Here is a 22,315-nt window from a genome sequence, read left to right as displayed (position 1 = left end):
ATAAAAACCTTTACAACACTAAAACAACAGAAACTACATTCTTAAGTTAAAAGCACAAACACATCCAAGAAACTATTGGAACAAACCTCCCATTTGTAGCCAACTTCTCTAACTGATGTTTTGCCTGGTGGAATCCATGGTACTTTTGTCTTTACCTTGCTGATTGGCCGCAGGTTGCCGCATTCCAGGGCACCTTTCAACTTCTGCTGAACGTAGAAAGTAAAAAGGCTGTGATACAAAGAAGTGCATCATTCGTCAATTTTGTGCAAAATTCATGAACCAAAAAGTTCTTCTGTTAGAACAGGCTACCTTTGAAGAAGGCCAAAACCTGTATTCAAGCAAATGAAATAACTTAAGTTGTATATAACACTGTAACCTAAACAACATTCTGGTGAGAAGAAATATAAAGTTAGACAAAAGATACAAAGGTGATAGCACATACAAAGCATAGCAAAGTGGACAATAACCAGAATATATTAGGAAAAGACAGTGCAAACGATTACACTGGATAACAAAAAAATTGCTCCCTGAACACTTTTGGGTGAATTTTATGGATTTTGGGCTGCTGAGCACGAAAATCACCTTAAAATTTTCCTATCATGTACCTTTTTAAAAAAAAGATACAATCTATTTTTGTAATTTCATGTCATATTGCCCACAAAGCAGACTCCTTTGGTCAGTCCAAGTATGCCTGGGCATGCACTCAGTACAGATGCTTTGTAAATGTTGTCTTTAGCCTGGGCATGTGTTGTGAGTGAGCAAACAGGTTTGGTACGTCTCAAAGGCAAGGACTCTGGACATAGTTTTGATGGGGAAGAATTTTATTTACAGAAGGCAAGTGTGGTAAATGGTAACAGATGCAGCACACACATATACACAGTTTACAGCAGCCATGGGAAAGTAATAGCAGCCAATTAATAATGGATGTGGGGAAAATAACGTGGGAACAAAATACACAACACACAATGAACTAGTCCAATTAATAACGGATGTGGGGAAAATAACGTGGGAACAAAATACACAACACACAATGAACTAGTCCAATTAATAACGGATGTGGGGAAAATAACATGGGAACAAAATACACAACACACACACACACAATGAACTGGTACATACAATGATGAGGGAAAAATCACTACAATGCCCCACCATCCCTTGACTCAGTGCAAGCATGGCTCTATGCCACAAGGGACATTAATTAAATGCTCCCAATTGTTTTAACTGTGCACATCTTACCAATAGTTTCTCCAGCACCCTTTCATATTTCTAGGCCTGGAGTGAAGCAGGGTAGTCCCAAGATGGAAAAAAGAGAACAAAGAACACACGGCACCTTTAGCCAACTTCTCTTACTGATGTTTTGCCTGGTGGAATCCATGGTACTTTTGTCTTTACCTTGCTGATTGGCCACAGGTCCAGGGTCCAGCCCAGGTCGTTAGCAAAGCCAATGGCTCAGTGCCAGGAGGGTTAATCCAATTGCAACAGCCAATGGCCCAAGGTCAAGTACAGGCAATAGGCTGGAGAGTCCAGTCCAGGTAATTTACATGGATCCAAACCTTGATTGTCAGCTGGCGTGTCCTCCAACTAGGTAGGGGACAGTGCTCTCACATGACAGCCACAACCCTTACCAATACAGCATGCTAGTCAAGATAGATGCAGACAGACTATAAAAGCAGCTCAGATATATTGATGCTGTGCATTACATTGATACAAATTTAATGCATATCGATGCACACATTCTTCAGGCAAAAGTATAGTGAGCATATTTAATAATAGCATTTATTGTCTTCATGAAGATTCAATACAACATAAATGCTGATCTTGGTGCAGTTAGTGATGAACATGGTGAAACGTTTCACCAGGTCATTGTGAGCATGGAAAAGCGGTATCAGGCAACTGGAATCCATCAATGCTGGATGACTATTTTTGGACACTGACATGAGAGACATCAGGTGCTGAGTACAAATGAAAATCAGTAGCAAAATATTTTTAAGTCAGTTGAACAAATGTAATGTGTCAGCATCATTATGCTATTAAACACACTAAATTCAATAAAGGTTAATTTAATGTTTCTCTTGCTTCCTACGTGATACGGCATTCAGCTTGAAGTTGTCGATCATAATCCCCAATTTTTTTTCAGGAAGCAAACATTTTGAAAAAATTGTTGTCCAGTGTTACAGGACTATATTTCCAATGAATATCACAGCAGAGAAAAAGGATAATTGTAACAAAAGAGAGAGTGATGAGCAAATTAATGGAACTGAAAGGCAAAACTGAACAATCCCTTCTTGAATGAATGCAATATGTGTAATAAGGGAGGTGAATTAAATACAAATGGAAATAATTGGTTCTATTTCAACAGCCATTGCAAAGAATACAACAAAGGCAAAAGAAAAAAAGGTTATTTTCTTCAGAAAATCAAGGAATAGATTTGGGTGCAGCCAAGAAACAAGAAGAAAAAATTGGGTGGGAATTGCAATGAGAGTATCATGCAAAATCAAGAAATTAGAGGTGTAGATAACAAGGTTAATACAATGACTAGGGAGAACTTTAAAATGGATTAAATATAGAGTAACATGGAAGATTAATTACGGACACAGTATAGTGAGAAAGGAAAAATGATATGTAAAAAAGTGAGTTTGACCAATCTGAAATCTGTCTTAATTCTAATTATGAACCATGAAGACATTAAGTGAGTGTTGGCAAAGGTAGTCTGGAAGATGACTTCATAGAATGCATCCATGATAACTTTCTTGAGCAGCATGTTAAGAAACCAACAAGGGAGGATGTTATTTTAGATCTAGTATTGTGCAATGAGATAGGCTAGTTGGCAGAACAGTTGAGGAACAGTGGAAAACTTTCAAAGAGATTTTTCACAGTGCTCAACAAAAATATATTCCCGTTAAAAATGAGGGCAGTAAGAGAAGGAAGTGTCAGCCTTGATTAACTAAGGAAATAAAATAAAGTATAAAATTAAAAGCTCACAACCAAAGTAGCCAAGCGTAGTGAGAAATTGAAGGATTGGGAAAACTTTAAAAGACAACAAAGGAGAACTAAACAGGAAATTAGTACAAAATATAAAAAGAGAGCAAAAATTTTTATAAATATATAAAACAGAAGAGAGTGGCTAGAGTCAACAAAGGTCCCTTGGAAGAGGAGAAAGGAAGATTGATATTGAGTAATGAGGAAATGGCCAAGGCACTGAACAGATAATCTGGGTCAGTCTTCACAGTGGAAGGCACATCCAGCAAGAGGCATGCAGAGGGAGGTGAAGGCCTCGATAAAATAATTGTTACAAAAGAGAGAGTGATGAGCAAATTAATGGAACTGAAAGCAGACAAATCCCCTGGTCCTGATGGGATGCATCCCAGGGAGGAAATGGCGGGAGTTATAGTCAATGCGCTGGTAGTCATTTACCAAGATTCCCTGGATTCTGGGCAGGTCCTGGCAAATTGGAAGACAGCAAATGTCACACCACTTTTTAAGAAGGAATAAAGGCAAAAGATGGATAACTATTGGCCAGTTAGCTTAACGCCCATAATCGGGAAAATGCTTGAAGCTGTCATTAAGGATGAAATATCAAGATATTTAGAACGAAAGGGTTCCATCAGGCAGACGCAACATGGATTCAGAAAGGGCAGGTCTTGTTTGACAAACTTGCTGGAGTTCTTTGAGGATATAATGGGTGCGGGTGATAGAGGGGAACAGGTTAATGCTTTCCAGAAGGTGCTTGATAAATTTTAACATAAAAAAGGAATTAAGGGATATGGGGAAAAGGCAGGTAGGTGGAGTTGAGTCAATGATCAGATCAGTCATGATCTTATTGAATGGTGGAGCTGGCTCGACGGGTCGGATGCCTACTCCTGCTCCCATTTCTTATCTTCTTATGAGAAACTACATTAAGGTATACAAGCAGACAATGGTTAACATTTTAAAAATATATATTTTTTAGAACTAGGAAAATTTAGAAAATAAGCAAGTTTTAATTTGCCAAGGAATTGAGAAGGGAGGAGAGAATAAAAGGATAGTCTTTGATAGGATGGAGAACAAAGGAAATTGAATTGCACAGATAGTGTTGGTGTCAGCTAAGAGAGGATAGCAAATATGTTTTATTTACAGTCAGGACAAGGTGAAGACAGAAGAAAACAAACTCAAACAAAGGAGTGACAGTGAGTGAAACTCTGGATTTATGAGATTACAGTACACCAGTTGCTGGAAATCTGAATTTAAAATGAAAAACAATAAATCAGACAGAAAAGCCAAGTCAATTTTATCGTGTTATAGCTCCACTATGTCTGTTTATTTCAGGTTTACAGTAATGCAGCATTCTATCTTCTCAGTGGGGGAGGGGGGAGGTGTGAAAGACAAAAGAGCAGAAGATGCGTGCAGTGAACCAGAATTCACTGTCTGTGTGTGTAGATTAGATGGTCGACCCCACCTCTTGGCTCCACCCCCGTCGGTCCCAATACAAACCCGGTTTTCCCACCTTACCTCTGTAGATACTGGCTGTTAGTTGTAAGCTAATAAAAGCATGTTTGTGTTCCTCACAAGTCTCCAAGTACTATTGATCACATTACAATTTTATTAGCTTACCTTTGAAGATGGGATGGAAGCTCCTCTGAAGCCTGGCATGCTCCAGGTTGATCCTCTGTCCCCAGAGGACCCAGAAGAATTCACCTACTGGTTGGAGTGCCTCCAGTCCTTCATCGCAGCCATTCAAGAAGTCTTCCACTCCGATGCCCTCCAGAAATCAGCACCCCCCCCCACCCCACCTCTCTCTCTCGTCTATGCCCCAAGGGATATGCAGTCATCAGGGACTGCGCAACATATGAGACAGCCATTGAGGGTATGAAGGCCCACTACACGAGGCCCCAGAATCATGTGCTGGCGAGGCACCGACTTTCTTAACGTCGACAATGACCAGGTGAGTTGCTGGATGACTACGTCCTGGAACTATGGACACTGACAAGGAAGTGCCATTATGAAGCAGTCTCATCCTGGGTGAGGGAAGAAGAGCATGCTCGTGGCTGGAATGAGTTCGAGGTACAAGAGGCATCGACTCCTAGAACTGGGGAAGAAGGATTTTGCCAGTACACTCGACCTGGCGAAATCCCTTGAACAGGCCCAACTGAGGGCAGACCACCTCACCAACAAAAGTGACGCCTTCTCCGAAAACCAGACCTGCAGCGCACAGCCGCTGCCCCAGGTACCGACTACCACAGCCACATTCAACCAGGAGTGCTACTTCTGGGGACCCCCATGCCAGATGCCCCATGAAAGAGGACATGTGTTCTAGATGCATTAATAGGGAACACTTAGTGAAAGTCTGTCGGGCAAAGGGGAACCCCTGGAAGGTTACTGCATGCACGGTCCCCAAACAGTCATGCATCCCGTGCCCAATCCCAAAGGTTACTGCATGCACGGTCCCCAAACAGTCATGCATCCCGTGCCCAAGCCCAGAGGAGTGGGCCCCCGGCTGCCATCTTGCTGCTCCTCATGACGGGAACTGCTACTGGAAGAGAAGCAACAGCGGGGATGCCAGTCGGCATTGCTATCGGAAGAGAAGCAATGACGGGAACAGAGGCCATCTTGCCTCTCCTCATGGTCGATGCTACTTCACTGGCCTGCAGATCAAGGCAAAGCCATCAGGGAGAGTGATGCAGCATCCAAAGCACTGACATCCGTCGTTGACCAAGCGATACCCCACCAGCTGAGCAACCCAACAATGGAGGTGAGGATGGATTGTTTAATAGACACTGGCTCAAAGGAGAGCTTTATAAACTCTATGACTGCTTGGCAGAACAACCTATAGGTTTACCCCACGGACTATTGTATTTATTTACTGTCGCAATCGTATTCAGCGACTATTCAAGGGTATTGTACTGTACACTTATCCGTAAAAGGGAGGTGGAATTCTCCAAGTTCCGACTGTATGTGTTAAAACGTTTGTGTGCTTCTGTGTTGCTGGGCCTGAACTTCCTGTATCACCTTAAAAGCGATCACCTCAGGCCCACTTCCCCCAATCACAGTGTGAAATGGAAGGCCCCAAAAGCCAGACACCACATGAATATCGAAACCACCCCCCCTCCCCCCCCCCCCCGTTCCAGAACCTAACACCTGACTGTAAGCCGATAGCCACAAAGAGCAGGCAATACAGTGCTGGAAACCAGTAATTTATTAGAGCCGAAACCCAACGGCTGCTTAAAGAGAAAATCATTTAACCCAGCAACAGTCCGTGGAGCCCAGGTGGTAGTCATTAGAGGGGGATAAAAGCCCAGGCTAGTGATCGACTATAGTCAAACTATTAATTACTTCACATCCTGGATGCATAACCCCCCACCACTGAATGAAATTGTGCAGTACCATGTCTATTCGACCATTGACCTGAAAGCTGCACGTCACCAGCTGCCAATCCGTTCTAAGGTCTGTCCCAACACAGCATTCGCGGCAGACGGACGACTTTATCAGTGCTGAGGGTCCCCTTTAGTATTACGAACAGGGTCTCAGTCTTCCAGGCGCAAATGGACGAAATGGTAGCTTAGTAAGAGTTAAGGGCTACCTTTCCCTATCTCGACAACACCACCATTTGCGGTCATAATCTGGAGGACCATGACACCAATCTTCAGAAATTTCTCCACACAACCTAATCCCTTAACCTCACGCAAAATGTCAGTAAGTGCGTGTTCCAGACCAAGTGTCTGACCATCCTGGGTTATGTGGTGGAGAACGGCGTCATTGGTCCAAACCCTGAGGGTACGCATCACCTCTTAGACCTCCCTATCCCAAGGACCATGAAAGCACTAAGGAGATGCCTGGGCTTCTTCTCATACTATGCCCAATGGTACCTCATTATGCTGACAAGGTCCGCCCTCTGTTAAAGTCCATCTCCTTCCTATTATCGACCGAAGCCCAAGCGGTTTTTAGCTACATCAAGAGCTATATCGCAAAAGCCACCATGCATGCAGTGGATGAAAACACTTCATTCCCGGTGGAGAGCAACAGATCCGACATAGCTCTGGCTGCGACCCTTAACCAGGCAGGCAGGCTGTTAGCTTTCTTTTCCCACACCCTGCAAAACCTGTCTGCGGAGAAGGAGGCACAACCCACTGTGGAAGCCATCAGGCACTGCAGGCACTAACCTGGCCGGCAGGAAATTCACACTGCTCACTGATCAACGATCTGTAGCATTTATGTTCAATAATACGAATAGGGGTAAAATAAAGAACAAGAGCGCGAGGTGGAGTATCGAAATCTCCACCTATAACCATGAGATAGTGTATAGGCCAGGTCCACTCAATGAGCCTCCAGATGCCCTATCCTGAAGAAGCTGTGCAGCTGCACACATCAACCAGTTGCGGTCACTCCACGACAAGCTCTACCACCTGGGCATCACTCACATGGCTCACTTCATTAAGGCATGCAAACTGCCCTTCTCTATCAAAGACATCAGGGAGATGACCAGGCCATGCCAGGTCTGCATTTTTTTTTAAATAATTTTTTTATTTTTCACACCATAAATCACATTAACCATGATACACATTTTTTCCTTTTCACACACATACAATATCATTTTCTCCCCCTCCCACCCTCGCCACCTCCCCCCTCCCGTCCATTTAAGGTATAAAATCTAGGATACATTAAACCAGTCAGACAATGTTGTCATTCAATAAAAATACACCAGAAATTCCACTGAGTCCATTCTTTTCATTTCCTTTTCCTTCCGTTAACTTAGGTAGTGATTGTCCCCGGTAAGTTTTCGCTATTGTGCTTAATATAAGGCTCCCATATTTGTTCGAATATTTCAATATTATTTCTTAAACTATATGTTATTTTTTCTAATGGAATACATTTATTCATTTCTATATACCATTGTTGTATTTTCAAATTATCTTCCAATTTCCAGGTTGACATAATACATTTTTTTGCTATGGCTAGAGCTATCTTAACAAATCTTTTTTGTGCATCCTCCAAATCAATTCCAAATTCTTTGTTTTTTATGTTACTTAGGAGAAAGATCTCTGGATTCTTTGGTATATTGTTTTCTGTTATTTTATTTAATATCTGATTGAGATCTTCCCAAAATTTTTCTACTTTTTCACATGTCCAGATTGCATGAATTGTTGTTCCCATTTCTTTTTTACATCGAAAACATCTATCAGATACTGTTGGGTCCCATTTATTTAACTTTTGAGGTGTAATGTATAGCCTGTGTATCCAATTATATTGTATCACACGTAACCTCGTATTTATTGTATTTCTCATCGTTCCAGAGCATAACTTCTCCCATGTTTCCTTTTTTATCTTTATATTTAAATCCTGTTCCCATTTTTGTTTAGTTTTACCATTTGTTTCCTCATTCTCCTTTTCTTGCAGTTTAATATACATATTTGTTAAAAATCTTTTGATCATCATTGTATCTGTAATCACATATTCAAAGTTACTTCCCTCTGGCAAACTCAAACTGATTCCTAATTTGTCCTTCAAGTAGGATCTCAATTGGTAATATGCCAGTGCTGTATCTTGAGTTATATTGTATTTATCTTTCATTTGTTCAAAGGATAATAATCTATTTCCTGAAAAACAATTATCTATTCTTTTAATCCCTTTTTTCTCCCATTCTCTAAAGGAAAGGTTATCTATTGTAAAAGGGAGTAACTTGTTTTGCGTCAATATTAGTTTTGGTAATTGATAATTTGTTTTATTTCTTTCTACATGAATCTTCTTCCAAATATTGAGTAGATGATGTAATACTGGAGAACTTCTATGTTGTACCAATTTTTCATCCCATTTATATAATATGTGTTCAGGTGTCTTTTCCCCAATTTTATCTAATTCTAATCTAGTCCAATCTGGCTTTTCCCTTGTTTGATAAAAATCTGATAGGTATCTTAATTGTGCGGCTCTATAATAATTTTTAAAGTTTGGCAGTTGTAAGCCTCCTTCTGTTAATTTATCTAGTGCTATCCTCGGTTTCCCCCCTCTCCATAAAAATTTCCTTATTATTTTCTTTAACTCCTTGAAGAATTTTTCTGTCAGTTGTATTGGCAATGCCTGAAATAGGTATAATATCCTTGGAAAAATGTTCATTTTAATACAGTTTATCCTTCCTATTAGTGTTAATGGTAAATCTTTCCAATGCTCTAAATCATCCTGTAATTTTTTCATTAGTGGATAATAATTGAGTTTATATAGTTGGCCGAGATTTTTGTTTATTTGTACACCTAGGTATCTTATTGCTTGCATTTGCGATCTAAATGGTGATTCTTTCTTAAATTTTGAGAAATCCGCATCATTCATAGGCATTGCTTCACTTTTATTTACGTTGATCTTGTAACCCGACACTTCTCCATATTCCTTCAATTTCTTATATAATTCTTTTATTGATAGTTCTGGTTCTGTTAAGTATACTATAGCATCATCCGCAAATAAACTGATTTTATATTCCTTGTCTTTTATTTTTATCCCTTTCATATTTTTTTCTGTTCTTATCAATTCTGCTAGTGGTTCTATAGCTAACGCAAACAATAAAGATGACAGTGGCATCCCTGTCGTGTTGACCTGCTTAAGTTACATTGCTTTGATACATGTCCATTTACTGTCACTTTCGATAATGGTCCCTTATATAATGCTTTAATCCAATTAATATACTTCTCCGGTAAACTGAATTTTTGCAATACTTTGAACAAATAATTCCATTCTACTCTGTCAAAGCCCTTCTCTGTGTCTAAAGCAACTGCTACTGTTGGTGCTTTATTCCCTTCTACTGCATGAATTAAGTTAATAAATTTACAAATATTGTCTGTGTGCGTCTTTTTTTGATAAATCCAGTTTGGTCTAGATTTACCATTTTCGGTACGTACTCTGCTCTCTTTGGCTTGGCTTCGCGGACGAAGATTTATGGAGGGGGTAAAAAGTCCACGTCAGCTGCAGGCTCGTTTGTGGCTGACAAGTCCGATGCGGGACAGGCAGACACGATTGCAGCGGTTGCAGGGGAAAATTGGTGGGTTGGGGTTGAGTGTTGGGTTTTTCCTCCTCTGCCTTTTGTCAGTGAGGTAGGCTCTGCGGTCTTCTTCAAAGGAGGTTGCTGCCCGCCAAACTGTGAGGCGCCAAGATGCACGGTTTGAGGCGATATCAGCCCACTGGCGGTGGTCAATGTGGCAGGCACCAAGAGATTTCTTTAGGCAGTCCTTGTACCTTTTCTTTGGTGCACCTCTGTCACGGTGGCCAGTGGAGAGCTCTGTTTGCTAATAATTTACCTATTATCTTATAATCTGTGTTAAGTAAAGATATTGGTCTCTATGACGCTGGTGTGAGTGGATCTTTCCCTTGCTTTAGTATTACTGTAATTATTGCTGTTTTACATGAATCTGGTAAGCTTTGCGTTTTATCAATCTGGTTGATTACTTCCAGGAGGGGCGGAATTAATAAGTCTTTAAATGTTTTATAGAATTCTATTGGGAATCCATCCTCTCCTGGTGTCTTATTATTTGGTAATTTTTTTTATTATCTCTTGTATTTCTACTATTCCAAATGGCTCTGTTAATTTATTTTGTTCCTCTATTTGTAGTTTTGGTAGTTCAATTTTAGTTAGAAATTCATCTATTTTCCCTTCTTTCCCTTCGTTTTCAGTTCGGTATAATTGTTCATAGAATTCTCTAAAGTTTTCCTTAATTTCTTTTGGATTATATGTAATTTGTTTATCTTTTTTCCTTGATGCCAATACCATTTTCTTAGCTTGTTCTGTCTTAAGCTGCCATGCTAGGATTTTGTGCGTTTTTTCACCTAGTTCATAATATTTCTGTTTTGTCTTCATTATATTTTTCTCCACCTTATATGTTTGTAGTGTTTCATATTTTATTTTTTTATCCGCCAATTCTCTTCTTTTAGTTATATCTTCCTTCATTACTAATTCTTTTTCTATATTTACTATTTCCCTTTCCAACTGCTCTGTTTCCTGATTATAGTCCTTCTTCATCTTGGTTACATAATTTATTATTTGCCCTCTAATAAATGCTTTCATTGCATCCCATAGTATAAACTTATCTTCCACTGATTCCGTATTTATTTCAAAATACATTTTAATTTGTTTTTCAATAAATTCTCTAAAATCCTGCCTTTTAAGTAACATGGGGTTTAATCTCCATCTATACATTCTTGGAGGGATGTCCTCTAACTTTACTGTCAATATTAAGGGTGAATGGTCCGATAGTATTCTAGCTTTATATTCTGTTTTTTCTACTCTATCTTGCATACGAGCTGAGAACAAAAATAGGTCTATTCTTGAGTATGTTTTATGTCTAGCCGAGTAATATGAGTATTCCTTTTCTTTTGGGTTTTGTTTCCTCCATATATCCAAAAGTTTCATTTCTTGCATTGATTTAATTATAAATTTGGTTACTTTGTTCTTTCTGTTAATTTTTTTCCCAGTTTTGTCCATATTTGAATCCAAATTCAGGTTGAAATCCCCTCCTATTAATATGTTTCCTTGCGTATCTGCTATCTTCAAAAAGATATCTTGCATAAACTTTTGATCTTCTTCGTTAGGTGAATATACATTGAGTAGATTCCAAAACTCCGAATATATCTGACATTTTATCATTACATATCTCCCTGCTGGATCTATTATTTCCTCTTCTATTTTAAATGGCACATTTTTACTAATTAATATAGCTACTCCTCTTGCTTTTGAATTATACGATGCTGCTGTTACGTGTCCTACCCAATCTCTCTTTAATTTCTTATGCTCCAATTCAGTTAAATGTGTTTCTTGCACAAATGCTATATCAATTTTTTCTTTTTTCAGTAAATTTAGCAGTTTCTTCCTTTTAATTTGGTTATGTATTCCATTAATATTTAAAGTCATATAATTCAACGTAGCCATTTTATACTTTGTTTATCTTCCCTTTCCGTTTCTCCATCATTACCTTTCCTTCTTATCCATTTCTGTTTTCTTGTTTTGAATCCTTTATAAGACAACATTCCTAAAACATCAAACATTTTCCTTATTCTCCTATTTAAAACTCCTTTAGCCCCAATCCCCCCTTCCCCTCCTGAGTTGTCCTTTATCCCTTGTCGGACAACCACATCTCCCCTCTCCATTTGGATTTGCGAATTCACTCGCAAGCGTCAGCTGATTTTGCAGTGACCGTAACACCCCCCCACCCAGCCCCCCCCAGAAAAGATTTCACTTTTCATATGTGACAAAGGTCACTCTTTTAATTCCCTCCTTATTCTCTCTATTCCATTACCTTCCCTTATTAATTCTTGTCTATACTATCTATATTTTCCTCTAAATACAGATACATTCACGTATGCACATTATACATATACACACATATACCTCTTTACCCACATACATATAAATCGTGGTCACATTTACTCTTATTACATGTCTTCATCCCTCTGTTTGTTTTGTAGTTGTTCTGCAAATTTCCTTGCTTCCTCTGGGTCCGAGAATAGTTTTTTTCAATAAGATCGTTTTCGATGTTTTGAACTCCTTCCTCTTCTTCAGGAGTTCAAAACTTATGTCTTTTTAGTTCGCAGTCTTTTGTACTCTCGTTACACGTCTTCATCTCTCAGTCTATTTTGTAATTGTTCTGCAAATTTTCGTGCTTCCTCTGGATCCGAGAATAGTCTGTTTTGTTGTCCTGGAATAAATATTTTCAATACCGCTGGATGCTTTAGTATAAATTTATACCCTTTCTTCCATAAAATCGCCTTTGCTGTATTGAACTCCTTTCTCTTCTTCAGGAGTTCAAAACTTATATCTGGATAAATGAAGATTTTTTGCCCTTCGTACTCCAGTGGCTTATTGTCCTCTCTTACTTTTTCCATTGTCTTCTCCAGTACCTTTTCTCTTGTAGTATATGTTAGGAATTTTACGAAAACAGATCTTGGCTTTTGTTGTGATTGTGGTTTAAAGGCCAATGCTCTATGTGCCCTTTCTATTTCCATTTCTTGCTGTAGTTCTGGACATCCTAGGGATCCAATCTTTTATAAACTCTCTCATATTCTTGCCTTCTTCATCTTCCTTAAGGCCCACTATCTTTATGTTATTTCTTCTGTTATAATTTTCCATTATATCTATTTTCTGAGCTAACAGTTCTTGTGTCTCTTTAACTTTTTTATTAGATTCCTCTAATTTCTTTTTTAAGTCCTCTACCTCCATTTCTACTGCTGCTTCTCGTTCTTGCACCTTGTCCATTCTTTTTCCCATTTCTGATAAGGTCATATCTATTTTATTCATTTTCTCTTCTGTATTGTTTATTCTTCTTCTTAAATCATTAAATTCTTGCGCTTGCCATTCTTTAAATGACTCCATGTAATCTTTAATAAGAGAAAGTATATCCTTTATCTTGCCTTTCCCTTCTTCTTCTATTTCACTGTACTCTTCCTCTTCTTCTTCCTCTGGGTTGGCCATCTGCTGTTTCTTTGTTGCCCTTTTCTTCTCTTCTTTCTTGTTTTTGTTGTCTTCTATGTTCTCCTCTTGCTGCAGGTGTTCTGCAGCTGTCGTTGCCGGCTGTGCAGATCGACTCCCCAGCTGGTCACCCCTCCCGTCGGTGTGTTTTTTTCATGCGCGGTTGCGCACTTTTACTCGGCTCAGCGAGCCATTTTTGTAGTCCACTTTCTACCAACCTGAGGGAGCGGGTTTCTCTCTCCACCGTGGGCCTCTTCGAACAGGTAAGGCCTTTTCCTTCATCTTCCGTTGTCTTCTCTTCCTCTCTTCTTACCGTCGGTTTCGACTTTTCTTTTTTCGTCGCCATCTTCTTTCCACCTTTATATTCACTTTACTTTGATTTTTATTTTTGTGCCTTTGTGTTTTGCTTTGTTTTTTCTGACTTTTCTGGAGAGGGCTGGAGTTCACCGTCCGGCCACTACTCCATCACGTGACTCCTCGCCAGGTCTGCGTTGAGTGCAAACAGCATTTCTACCTCCCCAAAAAAGCACTCCTGATAAAGGCTTCCTGGCCCTTCAAACAACTCAGCATTAATTTCAAGGGGCCTCTATCCTCCACCAACGGAAACGTATACTTTCTCAACGCTATCACGGTCATTAGAGCTTTGCACTCCATTTTCACCATGTTCGGGTATCCTAGCTATATTCATAGCGACCGGGACTCATCATTTATGAGCTAAGAGCTACACCAGTACCTGCTTGCAAGAGATATCACCTCAAGCAGGATGACTAGCTACAACCCCTGGGGGAATGGACAAGTTGAAAAGGAGAATGCAACAGTTTGGAAGGCGGTAAAATTAGCTCTCCAGTCTAAAGGCCTTCCAGACTAAAACTGGCAAGAGGTCCTGCCCATCATGCTCCTCTCTATAAGATCATTTCTCTGCATAGCCATCAATGTCGCTCCTCATGAGCTAATGTTTGCATTCCCATGAAATTCGCGTCAGGGGTCACTCTGCCGGCATGGCTAATAGCCCCAGGGCCAGTCCTGCTGAAAAAGCATGCGAGGAGAAGCAAAACAAACCCTCTGGTCGAGAAAGTGAACCTACTGCACACAAACCCAATGTATGCTAATCAGAGATCTGGCACCCTCAGGAACTGAGGTCTCAATACCCTCAATAGACCAGGAACCTCCAAAATCCCTGTGCAAGGTTCTGGGTGAAATGGTCACAACGGAGCCACCATTGGACCCTCAAGCCCTCAAGCTCTGGAAGAGCAAAGCCCACCTGTACTAAGACTCTCAACTAGAATGACCAGGCCCCCAGAAGGCTCAACTTGTAAATAATCCTCGCTGAACATGGTCTCTGATTTCGCCCACAGGTTCTTTTCTGAAGGAAGGGGTAAATGCAGTGAACTGGAATTCACTGTCTGTGTGCATTGATTAGACGGCTGACCCCTCCTCTTTGCTCCGCCCCCCCGTCAGTCCCGACATAAACCCTGTTTCCCCACCTTACCTCAGAATTACCCGAGGACCTCAGTAAATACTGGCCATTAGTTGTCAGCTAACAAAAGCGTGCTTGTGCTCCTCACAAGTCTCCGAGTACCATCAATCACATTACAATGCATCAAAAGGGAGGGAGTATTAAGGAAAGAGACTTCAGAAGGAAGAACTTGCAAACGGACAAGGAGAGATGGTGGGCTGGGAGGTGGAAAGATTAACTATACAAAATTGACATTGACTGTTCCCGCATTGTGAGAACCAAGTGATTACCTGGACTTTCTTTGCCTGTTTCGGACTCTTCTTAACATGAACATGAACAGGGGTACTATCATCAACATGAACATGGAGTAGAGGAGAAGTTCTGGTTTTCATTTCTCTTCTCAGCTGATCAAAATAACACAAAGATTCAGTACAGAAACAGGTTTTTCGCCTCACCAAGTCTATAACATTAAATGTTCATTATGATCTTGTTTACACTCTAATCTAGTTTCCTCAGATTCGACCACTCACCTGAAGAAAATCCACATGGTCACTGGAGGAACATGCAAACTCAACAGACAGCTCTCAAGGTCAGGATTAAACCAAGATCTTTTGCATTGTGAGGCAGTGACTACTAACTGCACTACTATGCCACACAGTCTGTCAACCATTCTCCCGTCTCCAGAATTTCTGATCCATTTGGACACCTCATCTAGCTTCTCTGCACATATATTCATTGCTTTCTGCTGAATCTCCAGAGCTTGAAATAAAGACCCAACTGAACCCTGGCTGGCTAAAATTCATATTTAGCTTTGAAATGTTTGGGTAAGTGTTCTTAACGTCTGTCCATTCTGATAACCACGTTAGGAACTGGGTGTGTCGCGATTCCAGTCCGAAATCCAAGCGGCTGAATGTTGGGACGCAAACTAGTGATCCTGGTCGTAGAAGACTTAAGGCATTGGTTAATGGCAGTTCATCCGAGGAAACGTTGATCAACCTCGCAACGATGGTCGGGGGATGTAATAGCACCCTCCTCTTTCACATCCACCCCTAAGGTGAAGAGGCGATAGCCCTCCTCCCCAGAAATGCTTGCTAACTGGCCGAACCAGAGGGATCTTGCTGTGCATATAAAATGGCTCTCATCTCTTTGCCAGAACCAAAGTCACTGCCCAGCTTTGATTTCCTTCGTTGATTTGGGACCATTTCTGAAACGTGAATTAATTAAGCAGAAACTATACTTGCATTGGCTCATAACTCAACCTGCCATTGTTTTGTTAAAGGGATGAAAGCCGTTCCATCTGCACCTCTTACCATGCGAAGCTCCGTTGCTACCGTCCAATTGAAGCTCACGGCTGATCCCCGACTTCTGACAGACGCGCTATTTTACGTCACTTCCGGATGCGCTTTCCTCGCTTCTGATTGATGGATTCAAATCAGCGTAACGGCTCCAGCTGCGCTCCGATTCGCTGTTCCCATTACCCGAACCCCCGCCTACCTTAAAATGATTGGCGGCCCTTTCCGGTTATGCTTGCCGTTGGAAACCATGGCAACCAATCCATTGGTGAACCTGTTGCGCTCTGCAATCCGATGTACATAGGATGCGAATACTTCCAAATCATAATCGAATACGCAATAATATTTAACCCTTATCTGATTTCACAGCATCCGTTTCCAAAGCAGGAGCATCGTTCAGCGTCGTTAGCAACACCCATGGTGCTGGGAAGCGGGCGTCCAGATGAGTAGTGGAATCCCGTTCACGACTGGCTCTCTCCGACCGTCTTTTCCTCCCTGTTCGTTCATTCACTCACAGTGTTTTTGCGAGTGGCTGCTCAATGAGCAGGCCATCCTGGTAGAATAACATTGATCGTAATGCTGGTGGAACCCGCCTGGTCTCAGCGTCCATAAAATAAGCAAAGATATCTTGCCCGACATTTCGGGCCCAAGTCTTCCTTCAAGGATGTAAAAAAGAAATGGGAACAACAACTCATGCAATCTGGACATGTGAGAGAGTAGAAAAATTTTGGGAAGATCTCAATCAGATATTAAATAAAATAACAGAAAACAATATACCAAAGAATCCAGAGATCTTTCTCCTAAGTAACATAAAAAACAAAGAATTTGGAATTGACTTGGAGGATGCACAAAAAAGATTTGTTAAGATAGCCCTAGCCGTAGCAAAAAAATGTATTATGTCAACCTGGAAATCGGAAGATAATTTGAAAATACAACAATGGTATATAGAAATGAATAAATGTATTCCATTAGAAAAAATAACATATAGTTTAAGAAATAATATTGAAATATTCGAACAAGTATGGGAGCCTTACATTAAATACAATAGCGAAAACCTACCGGGAACAAACATTACCTAAGTTGATGGAAGGAGAAGAAAAGAAAAGAATGGACTCAGTAGAATTTCTGGTGTATTTTTGTTGAATGACAACATTGTCTAACTGAATTAATGCAACCTAGATTGTATACCTAAAATGGATGAGAGGGGGGGGGGGTGGGGGGGGGTGGCTTGGGAGGAGGGAGGGGGGAGGGAGAAAAAGTCACTGTAAATGTGTGGAAAAGAAAAAGTGTATATCATGGCTATTGTGATTTATGGTGTGAAAAATAAAAAATTTTAAAAAAAAAGGAATAAACACAATGAGCCAGAAGCAGAAAATCTAAGAATTCAGACCGTGCTGGCTGGGGAAAGAATCCAGACCAACCAAAGGTGAGTCTGGACACTGACTGGGAGATTACTTTGTTGAGCACTTCGGCTCTGTCTGCAACGCTGGCCGTTCATTTCAATTCCCCATCCCATTCCTTTGCTGACATGCCTGTCCATGGTCTCATGCACTTCCAGAAATTGGAGGAACAACTCATCCTTGATCAGGCACCCTCCAACCGGAAGGCAATAATATCGACTGGCTTTGGTTTAAACCGCCCCCACCTCTTCCCCGTCACTTCCCCCCCTAGCTCTATCTCTCCCTTCATACAAATATGATAAATTCCCTTATATCTAATTAACACCTTTGGATGGTCAGGATTCCTTCCCCAGCTAACATTGTTTGAATGCTGAGACTGTTTGTGATTTCCTGCTTCTGGCTCAATCCTTGAAGGGCTCAGGCCTTTGCTTTTTGTAAACGCTGAAAAGACCAGCTGAGTTCCTCAGTGTGTTTTTACTACAACCACAGCATCTGTAGACTTTTGTGTTTCACACAATAATATTGATCAAAGAAGCCAACACAATTCTTGCATATCTAGAAATTTAGATAAGTAAATTGAGATGTTCCATAATATTTCTCCAGGACAGCCAAAGATCTGTCTGCAGTATATTACATTTGTCTGCTCGAACAGTAACTGTGAATATTTATCTTGTACTGCAGCTTAATTTATACTTTGCTTGTTAATGTATTTTGCATATAGGTGCTGCAACTTGTATGATAATAAACTCTCATCAGCAAGACATACACAAAATGTTTATTTTCTGTAATTTCTTTATTCCTCAGTGTAATTTCTCATCTCAATCTTAAAGTAATTTGATTTGCCATTAGCTATTTTTTTCCTTTTATAAACTGTTGTGTTTGGAAATTATCATTTTCAGTGGGTTCACAGAGAGACAAGTTTGGACACAAGTGTTTTTTTTAAACTTTATTTATTCGTTCAAAAAACAAATAATATATGACATATACAACATGAACATTTTTTTATATATATTAAAAAAAAGAAATGAAAATATCCCCCCCCCCCCTTCAGCCAACTCTCCTAAGGAGAGCCATAAAAAAGAAAAAAGAATATTTAAAAAAGTTAAATATACATATTAAAATCTAATCAATATAAATTGAAATGTAAATATTCCGAGTATAACAGCCACTTATTAATAAAAAATTATAATTATCATGCAAAACATGTAAATGTTTCCATTATTAAACAATATTTCATCTCATTATGCCATCTATTAATATCAATCATATTTGTATCTTCCCACGTACTAACAATACATTTTTTTTGCTAAGGATAAAGCTAAATATACAAAAGCAAGCTGAAACTTATCTAATCCCAAACCTTTCAGAGGTTGCAAACTACCCATTAAAAATACTGTTGGATCTAAAACTATTTTAATCTTATACAGATATTCTAAAAATGATTGAATTTTCTTTGAAAAAGATTGTATATGTATACATGACCAAACAGCATGAAAAAAAGTTCCAACCATATCACCACATCTAAAACACAAATCTGATTCATTAAAACCATATTTTTAAAAATTTTTCAGGTGTCAAATATAATTGATGTAAAAAGTTGTAATTAATGATTGCATAATGTGCATTTATCAATCTAGTTACACTATCATAACAGATATCTAGCCAATCCTCTTCAGAAAAAGTAAAACCAATATCCGCTTCCCATTTAATTTTAGATCTATCCCAACCTTTTTTATCCATAGCATCCTGTAATATTTGATACATAAATGAAATATAACCCTTCTCTGGTACCTTCATAAGAGAAGTCTCAAATTTAGTCATTTTTGGTAAAATATCTCTACCAAACATATATTTTATCAAAGATCGAATTTGATAATAAAGAAATAAAGAATTCTTATCAATACCAAAATCTTCCCTCATCTGATTAAAAGATAAAAACTTACTCTCTTTAAAACAATCTCCTAAATTTTTCACACCTTTAAATCTCCAATGCAATAAACTTTGATTATGTATTGAAAAAGAAATAAGTTGATTATTATTCAATGGATTCAAAGCCAATAATTTACACCTAGAACCTATTATTTTATTTTTCTTTATCCATAACTTCATTAAATGTTTTAGTATGGGCATATTATATTGTTGTAACAAATTTATATTCCACCTAAACAAAAATTGATGTATTTCAAATTCAGAAATACTTGCCATCTCAATTTTAGCCCAACTAGGAGGCCGTACAAAATCCATCAACAAACTAATAAATTTAAGTTGGGCTGCCTCATAATAATTTTGAAAATGTGGTAAACGTAATCCCCTAACTCATATTTCCAAGTTAATTTATTCAAAGCTACTCTCGAAAATTTACCCCTCCATAAAAACTCCTTAACCATTTTATTTAAATCTCGAAAAAAAAATTATCAAGTAAATATGGAATAGATTGAAACAAATATTGTTTTCGCAGAAAAATATTCATCTTAATTGTATTTATCCTTTCCATTAAATTAATAGGTAAATCTTTCCATTTAATCAAATCAGTTTTTAATTTTTTTCATGAAGGGAGCATAATTTAATTTATATAAAGATTGATCATTAACATTCAAAATTATACCCAGATATTTAATTCAATCAGTCCACTTCAATTTAATAATATTCTTATAAACTGAATAATCTCCTTCACTTACTGGTAATATTTCACTTTTTTCTCAATTAATTTTATATCCAGAAAGACATCCATATTGTACTAAACATTCCTTCAAATGCAAAAGAGACTGAGCTGGATTTGTTAAATACACCAATACATCATCAGCAAATAAATTAATTTTATACTCCTCATCTAAAACTTTCATACCTTGATTCTGTGTATTTTGTCTTATCAACTGTGCCAAAGGTTCAATCACTAACGCAAACAAAGCTGGTGATAAAGGACAACCTTGATGAGTTGATTGAGTTAACTTAAAAGATTCTGAAATCAAACCATTCGTCAATAGTCTAGCTACCGGTTTATTATATAAAGGCCTAATACAACCAATAAAAGAAGGACCAATCTTAAATTTCTCCAAAACTTTAAACAAAAAAATTCCATTCAACTCTATTAAATGCTTTTTCTGCATCTAAGGATATCACCATCGGATGATCTAAAGATTGTCGAAATCTATTAATCAAACTAATCACACACAAAATATTATCTGAAGCATATCTATTCTTTATAAAACCTGATTGATCAATATGAATCAACTTTGGTAAAAATTTAGCCAATCTATTTGCTAATACTTTAGCTTTTATTTTATAATCTACATTTATCAACGAAATTGGTCTATATGAAGATATCTTCAAAGGACTCTATCTTTTTTAGGAATTACTGTAATTAAAGCACTAGAACAAGACTCCGGTAAATCATAGTGTTCTCCAACTTGATGTAATACACCCCAAACACTGTAGATAAATCATCATAAAAAAATTTATAAAATTCACCGAAAATCCATCATCACTAGGCAATTTACATTTGGCATTTCCAGCATAGCCATTTTAATTTCCGAATCAGTAAATAGTTCTTCTAACTCCTGTATATCTCCATCCTCTAATATCGGTAAATTCAACTGTGATTTTAAAAAAATCAATCGATCCAGTTTCCTGTTTTCCTTCAGATGTATATAACTTTTTATAAAATGAATAAAATTCATCATTAATCTCACGAGGTTTATAAGTAACAAGAGAATTCTGTCTAACAGCATTAATAGTCCTCAATATCTGTTCTTTCTTTAATTGCCATGCCAATACCTTGTGTGCTTTCTCTCCCCATTCGTAATACCGTTGTTTAGTCCTATTAATCACACATTCAAATTGATAAGATTGCAAAGTATTATATTCCAATTTCAGCCTAGATAATTCTATTTTCTGATCTTCTGTAGCATCTTTCTGAAATTCCTTTTCTAACTCATCGATCTGTTTCTCTAATTCAAGACTCTGATTTAATCGATTCTTTTTTATTTTAGAAGTATAACTAATTACTTGTCCTCTCAAATAGGCTTTCATAGCATCCCATAATACAAACTTACTTTGAACAGAATTAGAATTTTCTTTCAAAAAAAATTAATTTGTTTTTTCAAAAAATCAATAAATTCCATATTTTTAACAACATTGTATTAAATCTCCAACGATAAGCAATTTGAATTTTCTCAGAAGTTTCATATCTAAAATATAACAGAGAATGATCTGAAATCACCCTACTTTTATATTCCGCTTGTTGTATTTTCCCTTGTAAATGTGCCGATACTAAAAAGAAGTCAATCCTTGAAAACGATTCATGTCTAGATGAATAAAAGGAAAAATATTTCTCTGTCGGATTAAGACATCTTCAAATATCTACTAAATTAAGATCTTTCATCAACACTTGGACCTGGATTGCCATCTTGGATTTTTAACTTTCTTCGGAGATTTATCTAATAAAGGTTCCTAAACACAATTAAAATCACCACCAACTAAAATATTATCATGACTTTGACCCAAACATAAAAATGCATCCAAAATAAATATTTCATCATCAAATTTTGGGGCATAAATATTAAGTAAAGTCCAAAATTCACTAAAAATCTTACAATTCAATTTAAGAATACATCCTGCCTTTTCCTCCATTGATTGTAATTCAAAAGATAAATTTTTATGTATCAAAATTGCTATGCCTTTAGCCCTAGAATTAAATGAAGAAGAATATACATGCCCAACCCAGTCCCTCTTTAATTTCATACTTTCCTTC

At 38.2% G+C, this 22,315-nt stretch overlaps 1 protein-coding gene across 7 annotated transcripts in view; it reads right to left on the bottom strand.

Moving 5' to 3' along the window:
• The window catches only part of LOC138754487 (outer dense fiber protein 2-like), a 76,836-nt gene extending 60,593 nt beyond the window's left edge, over positions 1-16,243 (bottom strand). For 5 of the 7 annotated variants that reach the window (XM_069918863.1, XM_069918849.1, XM_069918823.1 and 2 more), the window contains exons 1-3: positions 16,184-16,237; positions 15,164-15,277; positions 87-206 (exon numbers count right to left, since the gene is read on the bottom strand). In XM_069918863.1, coding sequence (XP_069774964.1) covers positions 87-206; positions 15,164-15,277; positions 16,184-16,186 — 237 coding nt within the window. In that variant the 5' untranslated portion in view covers positions 16,187-16,237. Of the gene's footprint in view, positions 1-86; positions 229-15,163; positions 15,278-16,183 lie in introns of all 7 variants that reach the window. The other 2 variants (XM_069918839.1, XM_069918832.1) reach the window with 2 other exon arrangements.
• Positions 16,244-22,315: the final 6,072 nt, after the last annotated feature.

Source organism: Narcine bancroftii, chromosome 1, assembly GCF_036971445.1.
Source record: "Narcine bancroftii isolate sNarBan1 chromosome 1, sNarBan1.hap1, whole genome shotgun sequence".
NCBI classification, from domain to species: domain Eukaryota; kingdom Metazoa; phylum Chordata; class Chondrichthyes; order Torpediniformes; family Narcinidae; genus Narcine; species Narcine bancroftii.
Note: the sequence above shows the minus strand (reverse complement) of the source record. Positions and strands in the feature narration are given on the sequence as shown.